The sequence below is a fragment of the Oncorhynchus clarkii genome, chromosome 1, assembly GCF_045791955.1.
Source record: "Oncorhynchus clarkii lewisi isolate Uvic-CL-2024 chromosome 1, UVic_Ocla_1.0, whole genome shotgun sequence".
NCBI lineage: Eukaryota > Metazoa > Chordata > Actinopteri > Salmoniformes > Salmonidae > Oncorhynchus > Oncorhynchus clarkii.
The window spans coordinates 67,835,416-67,853,763 of NC_092147.1; the positions used below are offsets into that span (position 1 = coordinate 67,835,416).

Consider the following 18,348-nt stretch of genomic DNA (forward strand, 5'->3'; position numbering starts at 1 on the left):
TGCAACAATGTCATATGGAAAACCCACCATCTTGCAATGCAAAAGGGTTGTTGTTTTTGTCTTATCCTAGAAATCGGTTTTGATTGAATAGAGCCCTTAGTTGGACTGTGAGAATGAGTTGCTTAACAGGAAATAAATGTAACACTTACCCACCCTCAAGTCTTCAGGAGGTGATGTCACTGTCCGTTGTGCAATCTGTGGTGTAAATTGAGACTCAAGCACGCCAGGCATCTGGGAGAGCTGAGGTATTTTGCTTTATGGCCGCCAGGCATCTGGGAGAGCTGAGGTATTTTGCTTTGTGGCCCAATGATGGAACGATAGTGTAATAATTCATCTGATAGGCATCTGTTAACAGACAACAATACGCTAGTTTCACAATGCTAATATGCCAGTTTTATTTTCGACATGCATCTTTTGATTAGAAAGACATTTGGTCCTGTCTTCATGGTATTTAAATACTGCAGTCCACTGCGTCAACAATGAATAAAATAACATTTTGTCACATGCGAGATTTTGATTGAATAGGCCAGGCAGTCTGCAAAACACTACACCTGATAGCCAAGGCCTTTATTGTTTTACTTTATACTTTTATAACCTTAATAAATAAGCATTTATAAATTATTTATACGTAGAACTATTTCTTAACATGTATAAGCATTCTAGACCTTACCCTTCATAGGTATTTAAAACAAAACATTTAGAAATATTATAGAAGGTTATTATAAAGTGTTACCAGGATATACATAAATATTACTGTACAAAACGGGAATTGTTTTTCAAATACATTTGAATAAAATGAAAGTTACATAGGAATGAGTTGAGTTACAAAAAGCTACTGAATTATCAAGTGTACCACCCTCCAAGTGTTTGCTTTCTGGGTTGTTTTTCGTATGCCTCATTTAAAATGGATCAAATCCAGTTATTAACCACAAACTCAATATTTTTTATTTATTTAACCATTAGCAAGGCAAGTCAGTAAAGAACACATTTTTATTTACGAGGACAGCCTACCCCGGCCAAACCCTAACAACACTGGGCCAACTGTGCACTACCCTATGGGACTCCCAATCACGGCCGGTTGTGATACAGCCTGGAATCGAACCAGGGTCTGTAGTGACGCCTCTAGCACTGAGATGCAGTGCCTTAGACCGCTGCATCACTCAGGAGCCTTATCAAGTGACAATAAAGTAGGCCTACTGTAAACAGTAGAAAAAGTATCATTCTCAGGCACAGAGCCACCTGTGCTAACTCAACATTCAAGGGTTAGCATTCTGGTAGGCCATTTTAAGTAAACATGCATTGTTCATTCTTCAACCATCTTAATTAAGGGTTCACTTCACACATACCTACTCTGTTGACATTTCTTATGAGAACCAAACATTCTATGACCATGAACTCAGATTGTGTAATCATTTATTTACTACATAGGCAAAAGTATGTGGACACCCTTTCAATTTAGTGTTCAGGAATTTTCTGCCACACCTGTTGCTGATGTATAAAATGAGAGCACATGGCCATGCAATCTCCATAAGGAAACATTGGCAGTAGAATGGCTTTACTGGAGAGCCTTTCCAACAAGTCAGTTCGTCAAATTTATGCCCTGCTTGAGCTGCCTCCGTCAACTGTAACTGATGTTATTGTGAAGTGGAAACATTGAAGAGCAACAACGGCTCAGCTGTGAAGTGGTAGGCCACAAATGCGCACAGAACGGGACGGCCGAGTGTTGAAGCTTGTAAAAATCATTTGTCCTCAGTTGCTAACACTCACTACCGTGTTCTAAACTACAACTGGAAGCAACGTCAGCACAATAACTGTTCGTAGGGAGCTTCATGAAATGGGTTTCCATGGCCGAGCAGCCGCACATGAGCCTAAGATCACCATGCAAAATACCAAGCGTCAGCAGGAGTGGTGTAAAGCTCACCACCATTAAACTCCAGAAAAAGGTGGAAAATTAGTTCTCGGGCCTCCCGAGTGGCGCAGTGGTCTAAGGCACTGCATCACTAGAGATCCTGGTTTGAGTCCAGGCTCTGTTGCAGCCGGCTGCGACCAGGGTTAGGTCGGCAGGGATGTTACTGTGCCACGGCGCGCTAGCGACTCCTGTGGCAGGCCGGGTGCAATGCACACTGACACGGTCGCCAGGTGTAGTGTTTCCTCCGACACATTGGTGCAGCTGGCTTCCGGGTTAAGGGGGCATGGTGTCAAGAATTAGTGTGGGTTGTGTTTTGGAGGAAGGAACCTTCACCTCTCGAGTCCGTACGGGAGTTGCAGCGATGGGACAAGACTAACTACCAATTGGATACCACAAAATTGGAGCAAAAAAGGGGATACTTTTTTTTATTTGAAACAAAATCACACTTCTCCACCTGGCAGTCCAACAGACAAATCTGGGTTTGGCAGATGCCAGGAGAACGCTACCTACCCCAATAGAGTGCCATCTGTAAAGTTTGGTGGATGAGGAATAATGGTCTGGGGCTGTTTTTCATATTTCGGGTTAGGCCCCTTAGTTCCAGTGAAGGGAAATCTTAACACTACAGCACACAATGACATTCTAGACGATTCTGTGCTTCCAACTTTATGGCAACAGATTGGGGAAGGTCCTTTCCTGTTTCAGCATGACAATGCCCCCGTGCACAAAGCGAAGTCCATACAGAAATGGTGTGTAGAGATTGGTGTGGAAGAACTTGACTAGCCTGCAGAGCCCTGACCTCAACCCCATGGAACACCTTTGGGATGAATTGGAACACCGACTGCGAGCCAGGCCAAATCGCCCAACATCAGTGCCCAACCTTACGAATGCTCGTGGCTGAATGGAAGCAAGTCCCTGCAGCAATGTTACAACATCTAGTGGAAAGCCTTCCCAGAGAGCGGAGGCTGTTGTTGCAGCAAAAAAGGGGGCAATTCCATATTAATGCCCATGATTTTGGAATGAGATGTTCGCCGAGCAGGAGTTCATATACTTTCGGCCATGAAGTAAGACTACGGCTATGAAATAAGATTACTTCAACAACCTACAAAAATATATATATTTCTTAAATAACAGCCTAAACCTTTAAGAAAGTTGCATTTATTTAAACTGAAATCAATTACATCTAGTCCATAAAAATGCACTACGTATTAACATACACAGTATGTTGTAAAGCGAAGGCTTATAAAACTCGGCATCAGAGGCATATGGTTTTCTGAACACTGGAGATTAAGTAAATATCCTTGTCCGTTTCAGGCGTGAGGGCTAGCACGTTGTCCTTCACTGGTGACATGGGCTCTCCTTTCTTACAGGGGTTTATCTTTGGATTTTCTCTGCAACACAGAAAAACACAATCAATACAGTTCAGATGAAAAGTAGGTCACAAGAAAGAGATGGTTATCATATAATTGGTAAAGCTGTAATCAACACTGAAAAATATAAATGCAACAATTTCAAAGATTTTACTGAGTTAGTTCATAAGGAAATAAATTAATTTGGCCCTAATCTATGGATTTCACAACTGGGAATATAGATATCCATCGGTTGTTCAAAGATACCTGAAAAAAACATTTTTTTAAAGTAGAGGCGTTTTAAATTAGACCGTATCTGGTGACCACCATTTGCCTCATGCATCACGACATCGTCGCAGAGTTGATCAGGCTGTTGATTGTGGCCTGTGGAATGTCGTCCCACTTGTACACGATCCAAAGAATCCCAAACATGCTCAATGGGTGACATGTCTGGTGAGTATGCAGGCCATGGAAGAACTGGGACATTCAGCTTCCAGGAATTGTGTACAGATCCTTGACTGTGCATTATCATGCTGAAACATGATGGTGGCTGATGAATGGCACAACAATGGGCTTCAGGATCTCGTCACGGTATGTCTGTATATTCAAATTGCCATCGATAAAATGCAATTATGTTCGCAGCTTATGCCTGCCCATACCCTCACAACCACGGGGCACTCGGTCCACAATGTTGACATCAGCGAACCGCTCGCCCACACGACGCCATACACGTAGTCTGCGGTTGAGACCAGTTGGACATACTGACACTTTTTTCTAAAAACGCCAGGTGGCTTATGGTAGAGAAATTAACATTCAATTATCTGGCAACAGCTCTGGTGGACATTCCTGCAGTCAGCATGCCAATTGCACCCCCCCCCCCCCCCCCCCCTCAAAACGTGAGACATCTGTGGCATTGTGATGTGTGACAATTCTGAAGTGTGGCCTTTTATTTTCCCCAGCACAAGGTGCACCTGTGCAATGATCATGCTGTTTAATCTGATTCTTGAAATGCCACACCTGAGGTGGATGGATTAATTTGGTAAAGGAGAAATGCTCACTAACAGGGATGTAAACAAATGTGTGCACAACATTTGAGAGAATAAGATTTGTGCATATGGACAATTTCTGGAATCTTTTTTTCTGCTCATGAAACCAACACATTATATTTATATTGTTGTTCAGTGTAGCAATCATTCACTCACATGAAGACTAGTGGAATCTGAAACAAAAACATATTCAGTACTCTATATAGCCAACAGAAATTAGTAGTTTTGCCACACAACACAATGCCACAGGTGTCTCAAGTTGAGGGAGCGTACAATTGGCATGCTGACTGCAAGAATGTCCACCAGAACGGTTGCCAGAGAAGTAAACGTTAATTTCTCTTCCATAAGACGCCTCTGTCGTTTTAGAGAATTTGTCAGTATGTACAACCGGCCTCACAACCGCAGACCACGTGTATGGCTTAATGTGGGTGAGCAGTTTGCTGATGTCAACGTTGTGAACAGAGTGCCCCATGGTGGCAGTGAGGTTATGGTATGGGCAGGCATAAGCTACGACAACGAACACCATTGCATTTTATCGATGGCAATTTGAATGCACAGTGATGAGATCCTGAGGCCCATTTAAAGGTTTGTCACATGCGCCAGGTATTGAAATGCTTACTTACAAGCCCTTAACCAACAACGCTTAAAAAAAAAGTTATGTAAAAAAATAGAACAAATAAATAGCAGCAGTAAAATAACAATAGCGAGGCTATATACAGGTTACTCGAGGTAATATGTACCCGTAGGTAGAGTTATTAAAGTGACTATGCATCGATAATAAACAGAGTAGCAGCAGTGTAAAATTGGGCTATGGGTAGCCCTTTGATTAGCTGTTCAGGATTCTTATGGCTTGGGGGTAGAAATTGTTAAGAAGCCTTTTGGGCCTACACTTGGTGCTCCGGTACCGCTTCCAGTGCGGTAGCAGAGAGAACAGTCTATGACTAGGGTGGCTGGAGTCTGACAATTTTTAGGGCCTTCCTTTGACATTGCCTGGTATAAAGGTCCTGGATGGCAGGAAACTTGGTCCCAGTGATGTACCGCCGTACACATTACCCTCTGTTGTGTCTTATGGTCGGAGGCCAAGAAGTTACCATACCAGGCAGTGCTGCAACCATGCTCTCGATGGTGCAGCTGTAGAACCTTGAGGATCTGAGGACCCATGCCAAATCTTTTCAGTCTCCTGAGGGGGAATAGGCTTTGTCGTGCCCTCTTCACAACTGTCTCAGTAAAATCTTTGATATTGTTGCATGTTGAGTTTATATTTTTGTTCAGTATAGAAATTAGAGACAAGTTTGTGACAGGTCCTTTGAATATAAAATTGGTTGTGTTCAAAAAAGGGGAAAATATGAAAGTATGGGGACTACTGTTGAAGGTTGTTATTAGGCCTCATCTATAATCTTATACAAAAGCAAAAACAATTGAATGGTGTATTCCAGCTACAGGGTTGAGGACTATGCAGGTTATGATTACCCTCACTTACTTCTTAAAACCAAAGTTTTTCCAGAGTCCACTGATTGTGGCCTGGAGGCCAGGGTTGTTCTCATTGTTGGTGGTGACTTTCTTTCCAGGGCCTGCAGGCTTTTTACGGAGGCCACTGGCCCTGGCAGGGGCAGAGGGTCGGATCTTTGTCCCTTTTCCTTGGTCACCGGGTTTCATCCGCGGGAGACCTGCCACCTGGTGAGAGAGATGGGAAAGAAAATTCTTCACTGTGGGAATATATAGCATGTTCATCCCAGAAGTGTTCTAGCTGCCAGGTCTCTATTAAACCAACATGATACAAAATAGTTCCAAAGTAAGCTACCTTCGGTCTCATTGTGCTGGATTTCTTTTCATCTGCTGTTGGAGAGGAACTGGGGCTTTTGACAGAGTCTGAATCCTTAAAGTAAATTTTCTTAGAAAACAGAACAGGCAGTAAATTAATAAAGCCACTGCCTCCGCTCATTCAAACCACAACATAAAAAAAGCCATGCATATGCACCCTCAACTAGCTTGCAATGATGCAAATGTTATGAAGCCTACGCATGACTAATTAGCAGAGGAAACGGTGACATACAGGCCTGGTGGCATCCTCCAGCCGAGTGGGTGGGGACACTTCCACAACATTGCAGGAAGTGTGGTAATGCTGAGAGAAGTAGGCACTGTCCTGAGACGGTGGAGAGTTTGGTGGTGAATCCTTGTCTTCTTTGCCCAGAATAGGGGATGGGGCTCCGGGGGTCTTCTGAGTTCTCTGGTCTTCCTGGCTCCAGGAGAAGCTTTCCTTCTTGCGTTGGAACTGCTGCAGTGCCGAGAGGCCGGATGTGGGTGTCGGGGTCCTGGATCTCTCTGAGGAGCTGCCTGACCAGCGGAACACCCCTAACCCTTGACTGGCAGACAGAGGGGAGGGGGGTGGGCTATGAGGGTCAACAGAGTCATTTTCCTCTGTATCAGCATATCCCCCGATACAATAGTCCTCCCTGGGGTCCTGTGTGACCTCATCCTGAGACACCTCCCCTTTGACAAAAGACTCCGGATTCTGGCTGGCCACCTCACTGGAGCTGCTGCCACTACAGAAGAACCTATAGGGGAATAGATCAACCATTTAGTCAGTATCACAAAACATTAAAAATAAAACAAAAACTTGTCAAATGTGGGCCAAACAAAGCGATCAAGAAAACAATTGGAAGAATCAGTGGTTTTAGGTAGGTCATTTTTAGTCATGTAAAAGACAAGACGAGTTTGAAAGATTTCCTATATAATTAAATAGCTGTAGCAATGACTAAAAGTGTGTATTATAAGACCATACCTGCTTTGCATTTCCTGCCCATCTCCACCTCCTTCCTGGTTTCTCCTCTGTAGCAGGGTGGCGAAGCGGTTGCGTGGTCTGGGATGGGTAGCGGCAGCAGTGGCACTGGGCTGGGGGCATGTGGAGATGTGATGGCTCTCTGTGGGTCCAGGGTCCTCCTCCCCTCTGGACCGCTTCTGACCGGAGGGAGAGTACTGCTGCAGCACATCCTGGTCTGAAACACCAGAGTCTTTTGGGAGATAAAGGAAAATCAGACGTTTGGGTCAGGTCTATAATAAAAATATTCATCAACACCACTTGGAAAGAATGTTGAGGTTTACATTAATCAAATACATTGATAAACTTTTGTATAATGACGAGAAGATTTTTCCTGTTCTATTTGAACATTACATTTTGAAGGTCCACCCAATGTTATATAGGTATAGGCTTTTCCATAGAATGACTGATAATGCTTCAGAAGATGAACTGGGATGTTATGTTAATAAAAATGTGTTTTTCCCTGAACAAACCCAAATCCTCTCACACCTATTTAAATGGAGCTGGGTGAATCAAATAATCTTCCCTCCTACGGTGACAGAAAGAGCACCTCTCAAACATGACGGTGCAACAACAAGATAGCAAACTAATCTCACCTTCTCTGGGTCTCTTAATAACCTGTGTGTTCTTGTGAGGAAGCCTCAGCCCCTGCATACTGATGAGCCTCTCCTTCCCCCTGGTTGAAGGAGGCCTCTGTGGAGAGCCCACAGGCTGGGAGGCAGAGAAGGTGCCTGGTATGTAACTTCTGCTCCAGATGCTAGGGTGTGTGGAGGCCCGAGTCTCCTGGCTGTCATTCCAGTCACGACTGCGTGGTTTCACTGGCTAAGAAACACAAAGGGAGGAAGGATTTATATACGTTAGTGTAAATTACGTGCACTTTAGCCAACTCCTCTATGGTTGTCATGCCATACATGTACAGCATACAGATCTGGGGTAAAGCTAGGTTAAGCACTCTAGCGACAAACACATTGGTAAGTTAAATATTAATACAATTGTACTGATCGACTAAAAATAGCTAAGTACCCCACGTATACAACACTAAGGACACAAGCAAAACAACAACCTAGCAGTACTACTTGTGATGATGAATGAGTAGTGTTTGTATAGAAATGACTGTTATGTTAATCATTCTACCTAGTGCCAGTACCTTGACATTTGTAGCATCTGGGTTGAAGTCATCAATCCTCTCCATGGTGTTTATATCCAGGTTACCCAGGGCCACCTGTAAACCTTTGCAATCTCCTAAATTACTGTATTAAGCATTAAGGACAACATATTTTACTGGTAGTAAATGGGAAACCACCAGTGTCTTATTTTCCATTTCGCTACTAATCAACAGGTATAGAGCAAGAGTCAGGCCTGCCACTGAGTGAAAGGATACCGGCCAGCGTAGCTGAGGGTGGCAGGGTCCATGTGCTCTGGATAGGGGTTGAGAGGCACCACCTTTCTCTTGATGGGGTCAAACACCAGCTGGTAGAGGAAGGTGTTATTGGCCTTAACAAAGCCGTCAATGTACTCGTCTGGCACAACCACATTCATCTTCAGGTACTGGCCCATCTTCCTTATCACCTGAAAGTACATAAACAAGTTAGAGGGGCCATTTTCATTATAGTTTCATTTCTAACCCTGTGCAAGTTCTACTACCAATTCTCATTCAAACTTACCTTAATGATGTCTGGGTTGTTTGCCATCCTCAGCAGTTTACAGGCTTTGCCCAAGCCAATCCCATAGAGTGAGGACAGATAGTCACAGCCAGAGAGAATACACATGTGGCGGAACTTCTCTTCCGTGAAGACGTCACCCAGAGAGCGGCACCGCCCCAGGTGGTTCTGGTCAATCTCTAGACCGTTCCCCTGTTTGTCCATTTTTAGAATCACCTGAGAGAGATGATCAGCAGAACCTATTATGGTCATTACCATAATCTAAGTTGCCATTAAAGTAACGGTCCAGTTAAAACCCATAATAATAACAAATAATGTTGACTCACTCATCCTATACACGTACGTTGCCAAATAATAAATTGAAAAAGAGAGGGAAAAAAACACTTAAAAAACCCACCTCAAAATTGTAGCTCAAACACACATAAAAAAAAATGCTTGCCATCTCCGGTGGATGAGATGGCCAACTAGAGATCTCACATGAATGTTATTAATGACCAGTGTATGCCCACACCATTATAACACAGAAAAGCTGCTTTGTAACTTACTTAATTACCAATAAGGAAACTTATTTCACGCATTTTAACGAATTATTGGTGATTTTCATATAAATCTAGAAAAACCAGACAGTTGCTTTAAAGCCAGATGATCATTGTGACAAATGCATTGCAGAAATTCCACAGTGAGCAGCATTTTAAAGGACCCAATTCTGTACTTTTTTGCAGCCAAACGCCAATAAGTCTGAGTCTTCAGTGATGATAGCCTGTGCAATGCCAGCCTTGTTAAGGAAGGCCAGCTGGGCATCAGCTTCATACGGGGCCACCACACAGTCCACTCCTCTGGTCCTTGCAGCCTAGAGGAGAAAACATCATTTCAGCTGAATAAAACAATTTTAAGCCACCGATTTGCAATCATAAACATTAAGCAGTGCATCACAAAACAGATGACGAGTTTAACTGGTTAAGCCAGATTAAACCACTGCACAAAACCAGCAAATAGACACGCTTCATTCAAGATACGCATCATCGGGTTCCAGTGAAAAATACTGAGCAGTAGAAAGCATTTTTTCATCTAAACAGTTTTAGCAGTATTGGAAATATTTACCTTGATGACATCATGGGCCATGGAAGGGGTGACGTTAACACAGCGAGTAAAGCAGTCTCTGGCCTCTGAAATCTTTCCCTCACGTAGGAGCTGCTTACCTTTCTGCAGATTTGCCTGACGACGCCTGGAAGACACAGACAGACGTCAGGTCTTACTTTTTGGGTAAAAATATTTACTCCGTCCTATTCAAGAAACTACCTAGTCAAGTACATGGAAGATTTTATTTAATAAAAATGAAACACATTACAGCAAATACCATCTAGGCCTAATATTAACTCACTCATCACTATCTTAGCTTTAAATAAAATTACAGGTACACCCACACACTTACTCTCCGCGAGCTTTGTCCACCTCCTGTTTTGAAGGCAGATTGCAGCCATCAAACACCAAGATGGGCTTCACACCAAAAGACAACAGCATGTCCACAAATTTCATGCAGTATGTAACATACCTATGTGAAAGAAAATGCATAGGGTTAGGTAGTTAAATAAATAATATATATATTTTAACCTTTATTTAACTAGGCAAGTCAGTTAAGAACAAATTCTTATTTTCAATGATGGCCTAGGAACAGTTAATAGGGTTAGGTAGTTAATGCATACTGAGATAGCTATAAAACAGCTTACTGGTCAGTTGGCTCCCCTTTGGCAAGTTTATCTGCACAAGAAAATGCCCCTTTATGAAGCCAGCAATATGTGTCTACGGCCACTGTCTGTCCCTTGTACTTCCTCACACTGATGGGCTCCGAGGCATCTTTGAGGAACTGCAACAGCCCCTGGATCCCCATGTTTTAATCTGGTGATGCCACTAACATTCAGGACAGTTGCTTGCTATATTCATGGAGAGGGAGAGACCATTTGACAAAACATAATGAAACTACATTTAAGATAAATAATACGTTACCTAACTAACGTTAGTTAATCGTAATCTGCATATACTTGCTCATTTACCTGTACATGCAGGGTAGATTACGAATTCCAGCGAGATAGTTCCACTGGCGTAGAAACCGACCGTAAATAACGTTAATTCATTCGAACGTTCGTGGATCTTCAAAAACCTACGCCACTCACCAGTGACTGTCAGTGATGACAAGCACATGTAGCAAGTTGGCTAAAGTTAGCTAGACACCTAGCACGGCCACTAACGTTAGTTAGCTAGCTAACTACCTAAACAATATACCTATAAATACATTGTTGGTGCTGTAAAAAAACAAAAGCAAGTTGTAGCTAGCTAACGTTAGTTAGCAGTTCGAACAATTGGAATGAAGTGGGCTAGCGAACGTTTCTAGCAAACTCTTGCTAGCGCATAGCTAAATGAATACATTTGAATACGTTATTTTGAAATAAATACATGCATACAAGAATATAAGACAACATTAGCAAGCTACCGACATATTTACCCGCGAATTGAAAGCACTGAACCGTAACGAGGCACCTTATTATCTAACAGGAGTTCGCTTTTAGCGGCAATAGTAAGAGTTCACAACGAGCTGATACTATTGGTCAGTTTATTCTGACCAACCATATGTGGGGGAGGGTATTTGGTCGACAAAAGAAGAAGGGATTGGTTCTCTTTTTTGGTGTCATGCTGCGTATTGATGGCGGGAGTCCAGCGTCACCTTTCCCTCCCACTAGATGGCGAGCTTGTCTGCTGCGGTGTTAGGATTTTTTGACGTGTCGTCTTTCCCAGCCTCCCTTGCACTTCCTGCTTCGGTAGCTGCCTGTGTGTTTGAGCAAACGATACCTCAACAACAAGATGGAATAGTTAGGAAAATATTGTGAAATCCAGTCAATGACAACGTTGTATTTACTTGTGGCAATCTATTCAATTAAACCCTTTATTTAAATGTCAGTTACTAGGACTTGAAGGTTGTTGACAAAACATCAACAATGCATCTCTCTCCCACCAACGGAGATTTTACTTTCGTCTCATCAACTGAAGCCGAGGGTAATGTTAGCAGGCCGTGAATACTGTCATGTGTTTCATTGTATTTTTAGTTACCTACCGTATTTGTCAACACGTCATTCTGCTAGCATTAATTCATTGGGCAACTAGCTTCAGTAAAGTGTTGTCGTTTTTGTCAGGTTACCGTGGTTCAGAGAGATTTGACAACTTTCTGCTGCTACTGTACGACTAGGCTAACGTTAGCAAGCTATGTAAAGTTAGCTATATCACTGAAGGAAATCCACCTAACATATTATTAGATTGGAGATACGTTTAATACAAAACTCAACAATTTATTTGGACTAGTTTAACGTGTTTCCCATTGAGTAAATTGATTTAAGGTCCAATGCAGCCGTTTATCTTAATATCAAATAATTTCTGGGTAACAAGTACCTTACTGTGATTTTTCAATTAAAATGGTCAAAAAGAGACGAATAACTTCCTAGTAAAGAGTAATTGCTAGGGCTGTCTGCGAGTGGTCTGAGTAGGGAGGTGAAAACAAAGGGGCGAGGCACTGTTGACTGCTCCTAGAGTTTTGCTTCAATACTACAGTTTAAAGCTGCAATATGTAACTTTCTAGCACACCCGACCAAATTCACATAGAAATGTACATTATAGATCTGTTCTCATTGAAGCAAGTCGAAGAAGCGGTGTCTGTTCTATGTGCGCTATGTCTATGCGTCCTGTTCTATAGTTGATTTTTTGCGTCTTTTACTTTGGGTTTTGTACACCAGCTGAAAATACAATATTTTTTGGTTATTGAAAATATAGTACAATGATTCTCTACACTGCTTGTTTTGTCACATTCACTGAAATTAGGCAAACTATTAGAATTTTAGCAACCAGGAAATGGAGGTGTGGTTTTTGCATATTGCCCAGGGAGACAATTTCCAGAGTCACATAGAGAAGTCATATTAAAATTCCTAATAAGATACTTTAGTCATCACCTTTGTGCATAAAACACCCATAGACTTATTCAAATAATTGTCGCTGAGGCTGATTTAAATAATAATAACATTTATTTGAAAAAAAACTCACAGCATCTGAAGATGTTAACATTTTTAATGTATGATCATCCAATGTTTGCCATGTTTTGGATAATGTGATGTTGTCGCTGCTCGCACTGTTCCCTGTGTGAACGGAACCCTAACCGGCTGCGCGAGTGCGCTATCATGCATACATTTATTTTGTCCCCCCACACCAAATGCGATCATGACACGCAGGTTAAAATATCAAAACAAACTCTGAACCAATGACATTCATTTGGGGACAGGTCGAAAAGCATTAAACATGTATGGCTCTCCCCCTTCCAGGATTTTTCATCTTTGAATTTATATGGTGATTGGCATCTACACTTTCATAGTATTACCACGACAACTGGCAAAACAGTTAACTTTTCAATCACCCCTTGTGGGTATAACCAATGAGGAGATGGCACGTCGGTACCTGCTTCTATAAACCAATGAGATCGGAGAGGCAGGACTTGCAGCGTGATCTGCGTCAGAAATAGGAATGACTTCTATTTTAGCCCTTGGCAACGCAGATGCTTGTTGGCGCGCGCAATAATAGAATAACATGGATTTCTACATTTATTTTGCGTGCGCGAGTGTTGTGGTCAGCCTATAAGTGCAAGCGCATGTGATGTTGGCCCATATTAAACAGATCCAACCCAGATATTGATGGCCCATGAATCGGCATATATGAATACGAGTAGATTACCTTGAAAACAACGGGCATGGACATCATGGACGCAGTCTCCAGTTCTTAGTATACCTCAGTGGGGAAAACTGAAAACAAACCCCCTAAGGTTGTCTGCGCCTGCACTGAAATTAAATTTGCATAATAAAACAATCTACATAGTCTGTCCGTTTAAGCTACAGAGATGTTTTTTTTTATATCAGATGCGTCTCAATTCACCGCATCCTCTTATGTCGCACTAACACATCTGCTGGTAAAAGGTGTCAGAGCTAGAGCGGTGTTTGTCATACCATGAAAAATCCCGAAAATGTGTCTTCACAAAATCGGCTGTAGCGTCCAAACGGTTTGGCCTACAAACTATTATGACCCCTCTATGGAAAGATGAAACTCTCACGAACACAATGTTCTCCGTTTTGCTCTATGACCTCCGCAAGACTCTTCTGAGCCAATCTGCCAACTTCTGTCCGTAGCGTCCCAACTGTTTGGGCTACCCACAAATACTACCCCTCTGTACAAAGGTGAGACTCTCACGAACATGTACATGTCGGTTGTTTTGCAAGACTCGTCTGAAGGTCCCCGGTACCAGTTGAAAAAACAAATGGAAGTATGTATGGACTGTTTAATGCCAAAAATGTGAGGTGAAATACATGTACAAAATATATTTCCTGATCATTCTTATATCTCTCAGTAATTGGACAGACACTTCAGAGAAAACTTCCTTTACATTTTTGGGGGGAGTATCTGTTAATCAATGTGTTTGTATGGGCTAATAACAGTAAGACCAAAACACATTTTTCATCAAATATTTTTTTAAACATATTTTTGGGATACTTCAAGGCATCTTAAAATTCAAAATCAAATAGCTAAATGATCCATGGTATGACCTTCTTAAAAAAAATAATCAAATAGCTTAGTGGAACACTCCCCGGCTTAGACTCTGGTGGGTTTTAATGGCAGAGGTTTGGAACTATTTTCTTATTGGTCTATTAACTAATTTACTGCCTTGTGATGTCATCAGCCAAGCCTAAATTCTGTCCCACAAAAACAGGCTCATCCACTAAAAGGGCATTATCATCGTTTTCACAATTTCACAGTATTATTCCAACCTCATAGTGTGTAAATATATATAAAAAACATGAATATCACATTTTTGACTGCACTGGGCCTTTAATGTAATTTAGACAGTGTGACGACCACTGGGGGACATGTCTTTCCTTTCTGCATTCCATGTACCTTTTGATTAGCTGAGGGGATTTGGTCAATTGTGAAACACTATTTAGATAAGGAACAATTGATCCTTGATTGTGATACGGATTTGGAAACCTTGCAGGACCAGTCCTAGCCTTTCGGGGGCCCTAAGCGAGATTTGGTTGGGGGGCCCCCCACCTCACGGAAAACCATTTAAATGCCCCCCATCTTCGGAGAGAACATTTAAGTTAATTTCTTGCAATACTAGACATTTTGCCTTGGGGCAGAGAGACCATTTAGATATTGTAAAACAACATTCATGCAATTATACTAATTTCAGCTATGGGGCAGAGAGACAAAATAATCGTATACATTAAATTCCCTACAGATCTAAGCGGGACGATTGATGCCCCAGATGTTAAATTGAACATGGGCAGTGACAATGCAAAAGACCCATATGCAACCACGTTCCTGAGGAAACGAGGCTATGGCTGGCTCCTGGAAGTAGAAGAGGATGACCCCGAAGACAACAAACCTCTTCTGTGAGTACCTTCTTCAAGAAACCCATTCTTTATCCATGTACATTGATATTAAAATGACACTTGATTTGGCCATCACTACAAATTAAATGTGCTGATATCTCACGATGCTCCTGTACAATCTCATACACTTATATGATTAGGGAGGAGCTGGACATCGACCTGAAAGACATCTACTACAAGATCCGCTGTGTGCTCATGCCAATGCCCTCCTTGGGCTTCAACCGGCAGGTTGTGAGGGACAACCCTGACTTCTGGGGCCCGCTGGCTATAGTACTCCTTTTCTCCATGATCTCCATCTACGGACAGTTCAGGGTGAGGCGGCAGTTCAAGCTGTGAATTCTTTTGATCTCAGAACATACCTTACATCTGGCCCTTGGCCCCCCAGAGAGGGCTGTTGGTTCAACTAAGTTAGATTTCTTTGAAAAAGTAAATGGTGAACTTCGATTGTAGGGTTGAGATTTGAAACAACATTAGATGCACATGCTGCTCACGCAAACAGGACTTGATTCACTGGTTCTCTTCACTTACTGAATTGAATTAAATGGGAGGCAGCCTACATTGATATATTTAACGATATAAGAATGTTCAAAAAAGGACTTTCCACACCAAAATATTTAGTCCTCTAGAGACTTTGGTACAATGTCACAATTTTCAGCGTGTGTATTATTTTGGTTGTTGTTGTGTTTTAATTATTTGTCGCTTTATTTTATTTTCCTAAGGTGGTGTCTTGGATAATTACCATTTGGATATTCGGCTCTTTAACAATCTTTTTGCTGGCTCGTGTTCTTGGTGGTGAGGTAAGATCCACCAAAGTTTACATTTAGCTGAAATAAGTCGTATTCCTAGTCTTGATGAGGAATACATTTCTCTTACTTGATACTGTACATGGCTCTGGATGTGCATTTGCTTTCTATTACAACATGAATGATGTGGCGTGCTGTGAAACACTGACTTGCATTGTTCTGTTTTCAATAGGTGTCTTATGGACAAGTTCTTGGAGTGATAGGATATTCTCTACTCCCGCTCATCGTTATAGCCCCATTGCTTTTGGTCATTGGGGGTTTTGATGTTGTTTCTACACTAATAAAGGTGAGCATAGGAGCAAAGACAATCAACCTTTTATTCTATCTGATTTTTCTCACAAATTAATCTCTGTAATTCAGCATTGCACGTTTGATTTAACATACACTAACTAACCTGTTCAAAGCTATTTTTACATCTGTATTTGATTATATATTTTTAGAAAGTACAAATTGACTTAAATTAGATATGTGTTCATTAGTTGTTGATAACTGTCATTTTTCAGCTTTCTGGAGTATTTTGGGCTGCTTACAGTGCTGCTTCACTGCTCGTTGGGGATGAATTCAAAACCAAGAAGCCTCTGCTCATATACCCTATTTTCCTTTTGTACATCTACTTCCTGTCACTATATACTGGTGTCTGATTGGACAAATGGCAACAGTGGAACTTTGGTTGGAGAATGACACAAAGCACCGTGAAAAGACACAAGGATTAATTACACAATGAAAATAAGGAGCATGGATTTTTGAAAGGTCATTTTCTCCCTCTTTAACCCTGTTTACAATTCTAGACTGTGGGGATATAAGGGTGTATGTTACATCAGTGTATTTAAATGTACCCCTTACCTCTGTGCTCAGTAAAAAGCTGTAGCTTATGGTCTAAGCTCAGTGTTCAGATTGAATTGTAATTAGATCGCAGGTTCGCGTTGGCATCATATAAAAGGACTGTAATTATTTAATCAAGGCATCAAATCTGGTTTTGGTAATCATGGGAGGGTCACAAACATACCAGTCATTGATTTTTGTTAATGCTTTTATTCCATAGAGGAAGGTGGTGCCAAATACAGTGCAAATTTGTTCGATTTGAACCAAGGGGTTAAGAAAGAAGTCTGCCCCTATGGTTCCCCATTATTGTGTAAGGGAGTGGGCTAAGCATACTGTTATGCATTATTTAGTGGTCATTTCAGCCTGGGTAGACAAGTAGATGGGCAGTTTGAGTGAAATAAAACAAAGTCTACTAAAGTTTGGTGCCTTTCATTAGTTGTTTTATACAGTTGTTTAAAAATATTTTATTGAACGGATGTATATTTTCAGACAACTTGCTTGTATCTATTGTATGTATTCAGAACATGTTATACAATTGTGAAAAATTACTAGACCTGGAACAATTAAGAGTTATAAAACGCTCATTAATTCACATTAAGGGGGCATAAAATATATCAACATAATTGTCTGTATAACTGTTGTACTGTACTAAATATTTTAAACAACATTCTCATACAGTATGTAATGTGTTATATCATTAATCTGCATGCAAAAAATTAATTTCACACCCAAGCTTTATGTAGGAAATGTTGAATGTACTATAGCAATTAAATACTTTCAGGGGGGTTAATTTAGTGATATGGAATTTACAGTGAATATATTATGAATTATTAGCTAAAAAACGCATTGAAACAATTTTTGAGATTGTGTTATGTTCTTACACATTGTATATAATTCGCTTTTAGAACAATATAGCAAATGCTCAGTTGTTGAAATTTGCCAGTTTGACCTCACATTTGGCCTTAGTCTTTGTCACAAAGTACATCTGAAATTGGATATCTGATAAGTAAATTCAAGTATGCATATGGTTTCTAGGGGTAGAGGATGAACGGAAATGTGCATTGGTTTTACGCTAATGCAGTCTAAGCCAATTTAGGTGTTATTGGGGTGGCTGACTTCAAGGGCTTTATAAATGATAAAAGGTGTCTTGGTGGGGTGGGCCTAAACTCACCAGACTGACTGTTGGTCTGTACAGTGGGGGATGTTTGCTGTCGGTGGTGTGTGTAAAGCCTGATGCATGCTTCCCAGTCTAAACAGTTTGCGCATATATACAATGACAGAATTTTGTGACATTGGTGTTAGGAAGGTTTTTTCCGTCTGTTCACACACACTAAATTTTTTCTCAAGACGAAGTTCAGTAACCAAAGTTAATGCCCTTTTGTCGGTGATTGACCAACAGTACTACTACTACTAGTAGGAGTGGGAACTATGGACGGGATTCTTCAATAAAGTGTTTGTCATTCAACGAGA

The 18,348-nt window shown here is 41.3% G+C and overlaps 2 protein-coding genes across 3 annotated transcripts; one reads left to right on the forward strand and one right to left on the reverse strand.

Annotated features, from left to right (window-relative positions):
* Positions 1-3,048: 3,048 nt before the first annotated feature.
* LOC139417051 (exonuclease 1) lies at positions 3,049-11,395 on the reverse strand. 2 transcript variants are annotated; one of them, XM_071166297.1, is made up of 15 exons: positions 11,281-11,395; positions 10,832-10,957; positions 10,508-10,711; positions 10,213-10,332; positions 9,882-10,005; positions 9,493-9,630; positions 8,784-8,996; positions 8,501-8,688; positions 8,267-8,369; positions 7,716-7,941; positions 7,084-7,312; positions 6,355-6,856; positions 6,103-6,192; positions 5,782-5,975; positions 3,049-3,297 (listed from the first exon to the last, which is right to left on the reverse strand). In XM_071166297.1, the coding sequence occupies exons 3-15, from the start codon at positions 10,666-10,668 to the stop codon at positions 3,162-3,164; spliced, it is 2,424 nt and encodes an 807-aa protein (XP_071022398.1). In that variant the 5' UTR covers positions 10,669-10,711; positions 10,832-10,957; positions 11,281-11,395; the 3' UTR covers positions 3,049-3,161. The 2 variants fall into 2 exon arrangements, with proteins under 2 accessions (XP_071022398.1, XP_071022406.1); XM_071166305.1 differs by lacking the exons at positions 10,832-10,957; positions 11,281-11,395 and having other exon boundaries at positions 3,128-3,297; positions 10,508-10,772.
* Positions 11,396-11,578: 183 nt separating this feature from the next.
* On the forward strand, positions 11,579-18,348 carry LOC139411166 (Yip1 domain family, member 4). Its single transcript, XM_071157077.1, has 6 exons — positions 11,579-11,828; positions 15,100-15,253; positions 15,394-15,565; positions 15,973-16,050; positions 16,229-16,342; positions 16,560-18,348. The coding sequence occupies exons 1-6, from the start codon at positions 11,771-11,773 to the stop codon at positions 16,695-16,697; spliced, it is 714 nt and encodes a 237-aa protein (XP_071013178.1). The 5' UTR covers positions 11,579-11,770; the 3' UTR covers positions 16,698-18,348.

What these genes read in the sequence shown, in the direction of transcription:
- LOC139417051 (XM_071166297.1), bottom strand. Translation starts at nt 10,668, where the DNA reads ATGGGGATCCAGGGGCTGTTGCAGTTCCTCAAAGATGCCTCGGAGCCC. An exon ending in TGGCCCATGATGTCATCAAG is followed by an intron (nt 9,631 to 9,881) that starts GTAAATATTTCC and finishes TTTCTCCTCTAG; the next exon opens with GCTGCAAGGACCAGAGGAGT. An exon ending in CAGATGCTACAAATGTCAAG is followed by an intron (nt 7,942 to 8,266) that starts GTACTGGCACTA and finishes TGTGTTTCTTAG; the next exon opens with CCAGTGAAACCACGCAGTCG.
- LOC139411166 (XM_071157077.1), top strand. Translation starts at nt 11,771, where the DNA reads ATGCATCTCTCTCCCACCAACGGAGATTTTACTTTCGTCTCATCAACT. An exon ending in CTCATCAACTGAAGCCGAGG is followed by an intron (nt 11,829 to 15,099) that starts GTAATGTTAGCA and finishes AATTCCCTACAG; the next exon opens with ATCTAAGCGGGACGATTGAT. An exon ending in CCATCTACGGACAGTTCAGG is followed by an intron (nt 15,566 to 15,972) that starts GTGAGGCGGCAG and finishes TATTTTCCTAAG; the next exon opens with GTGGTGTCTTGGATAATTAC.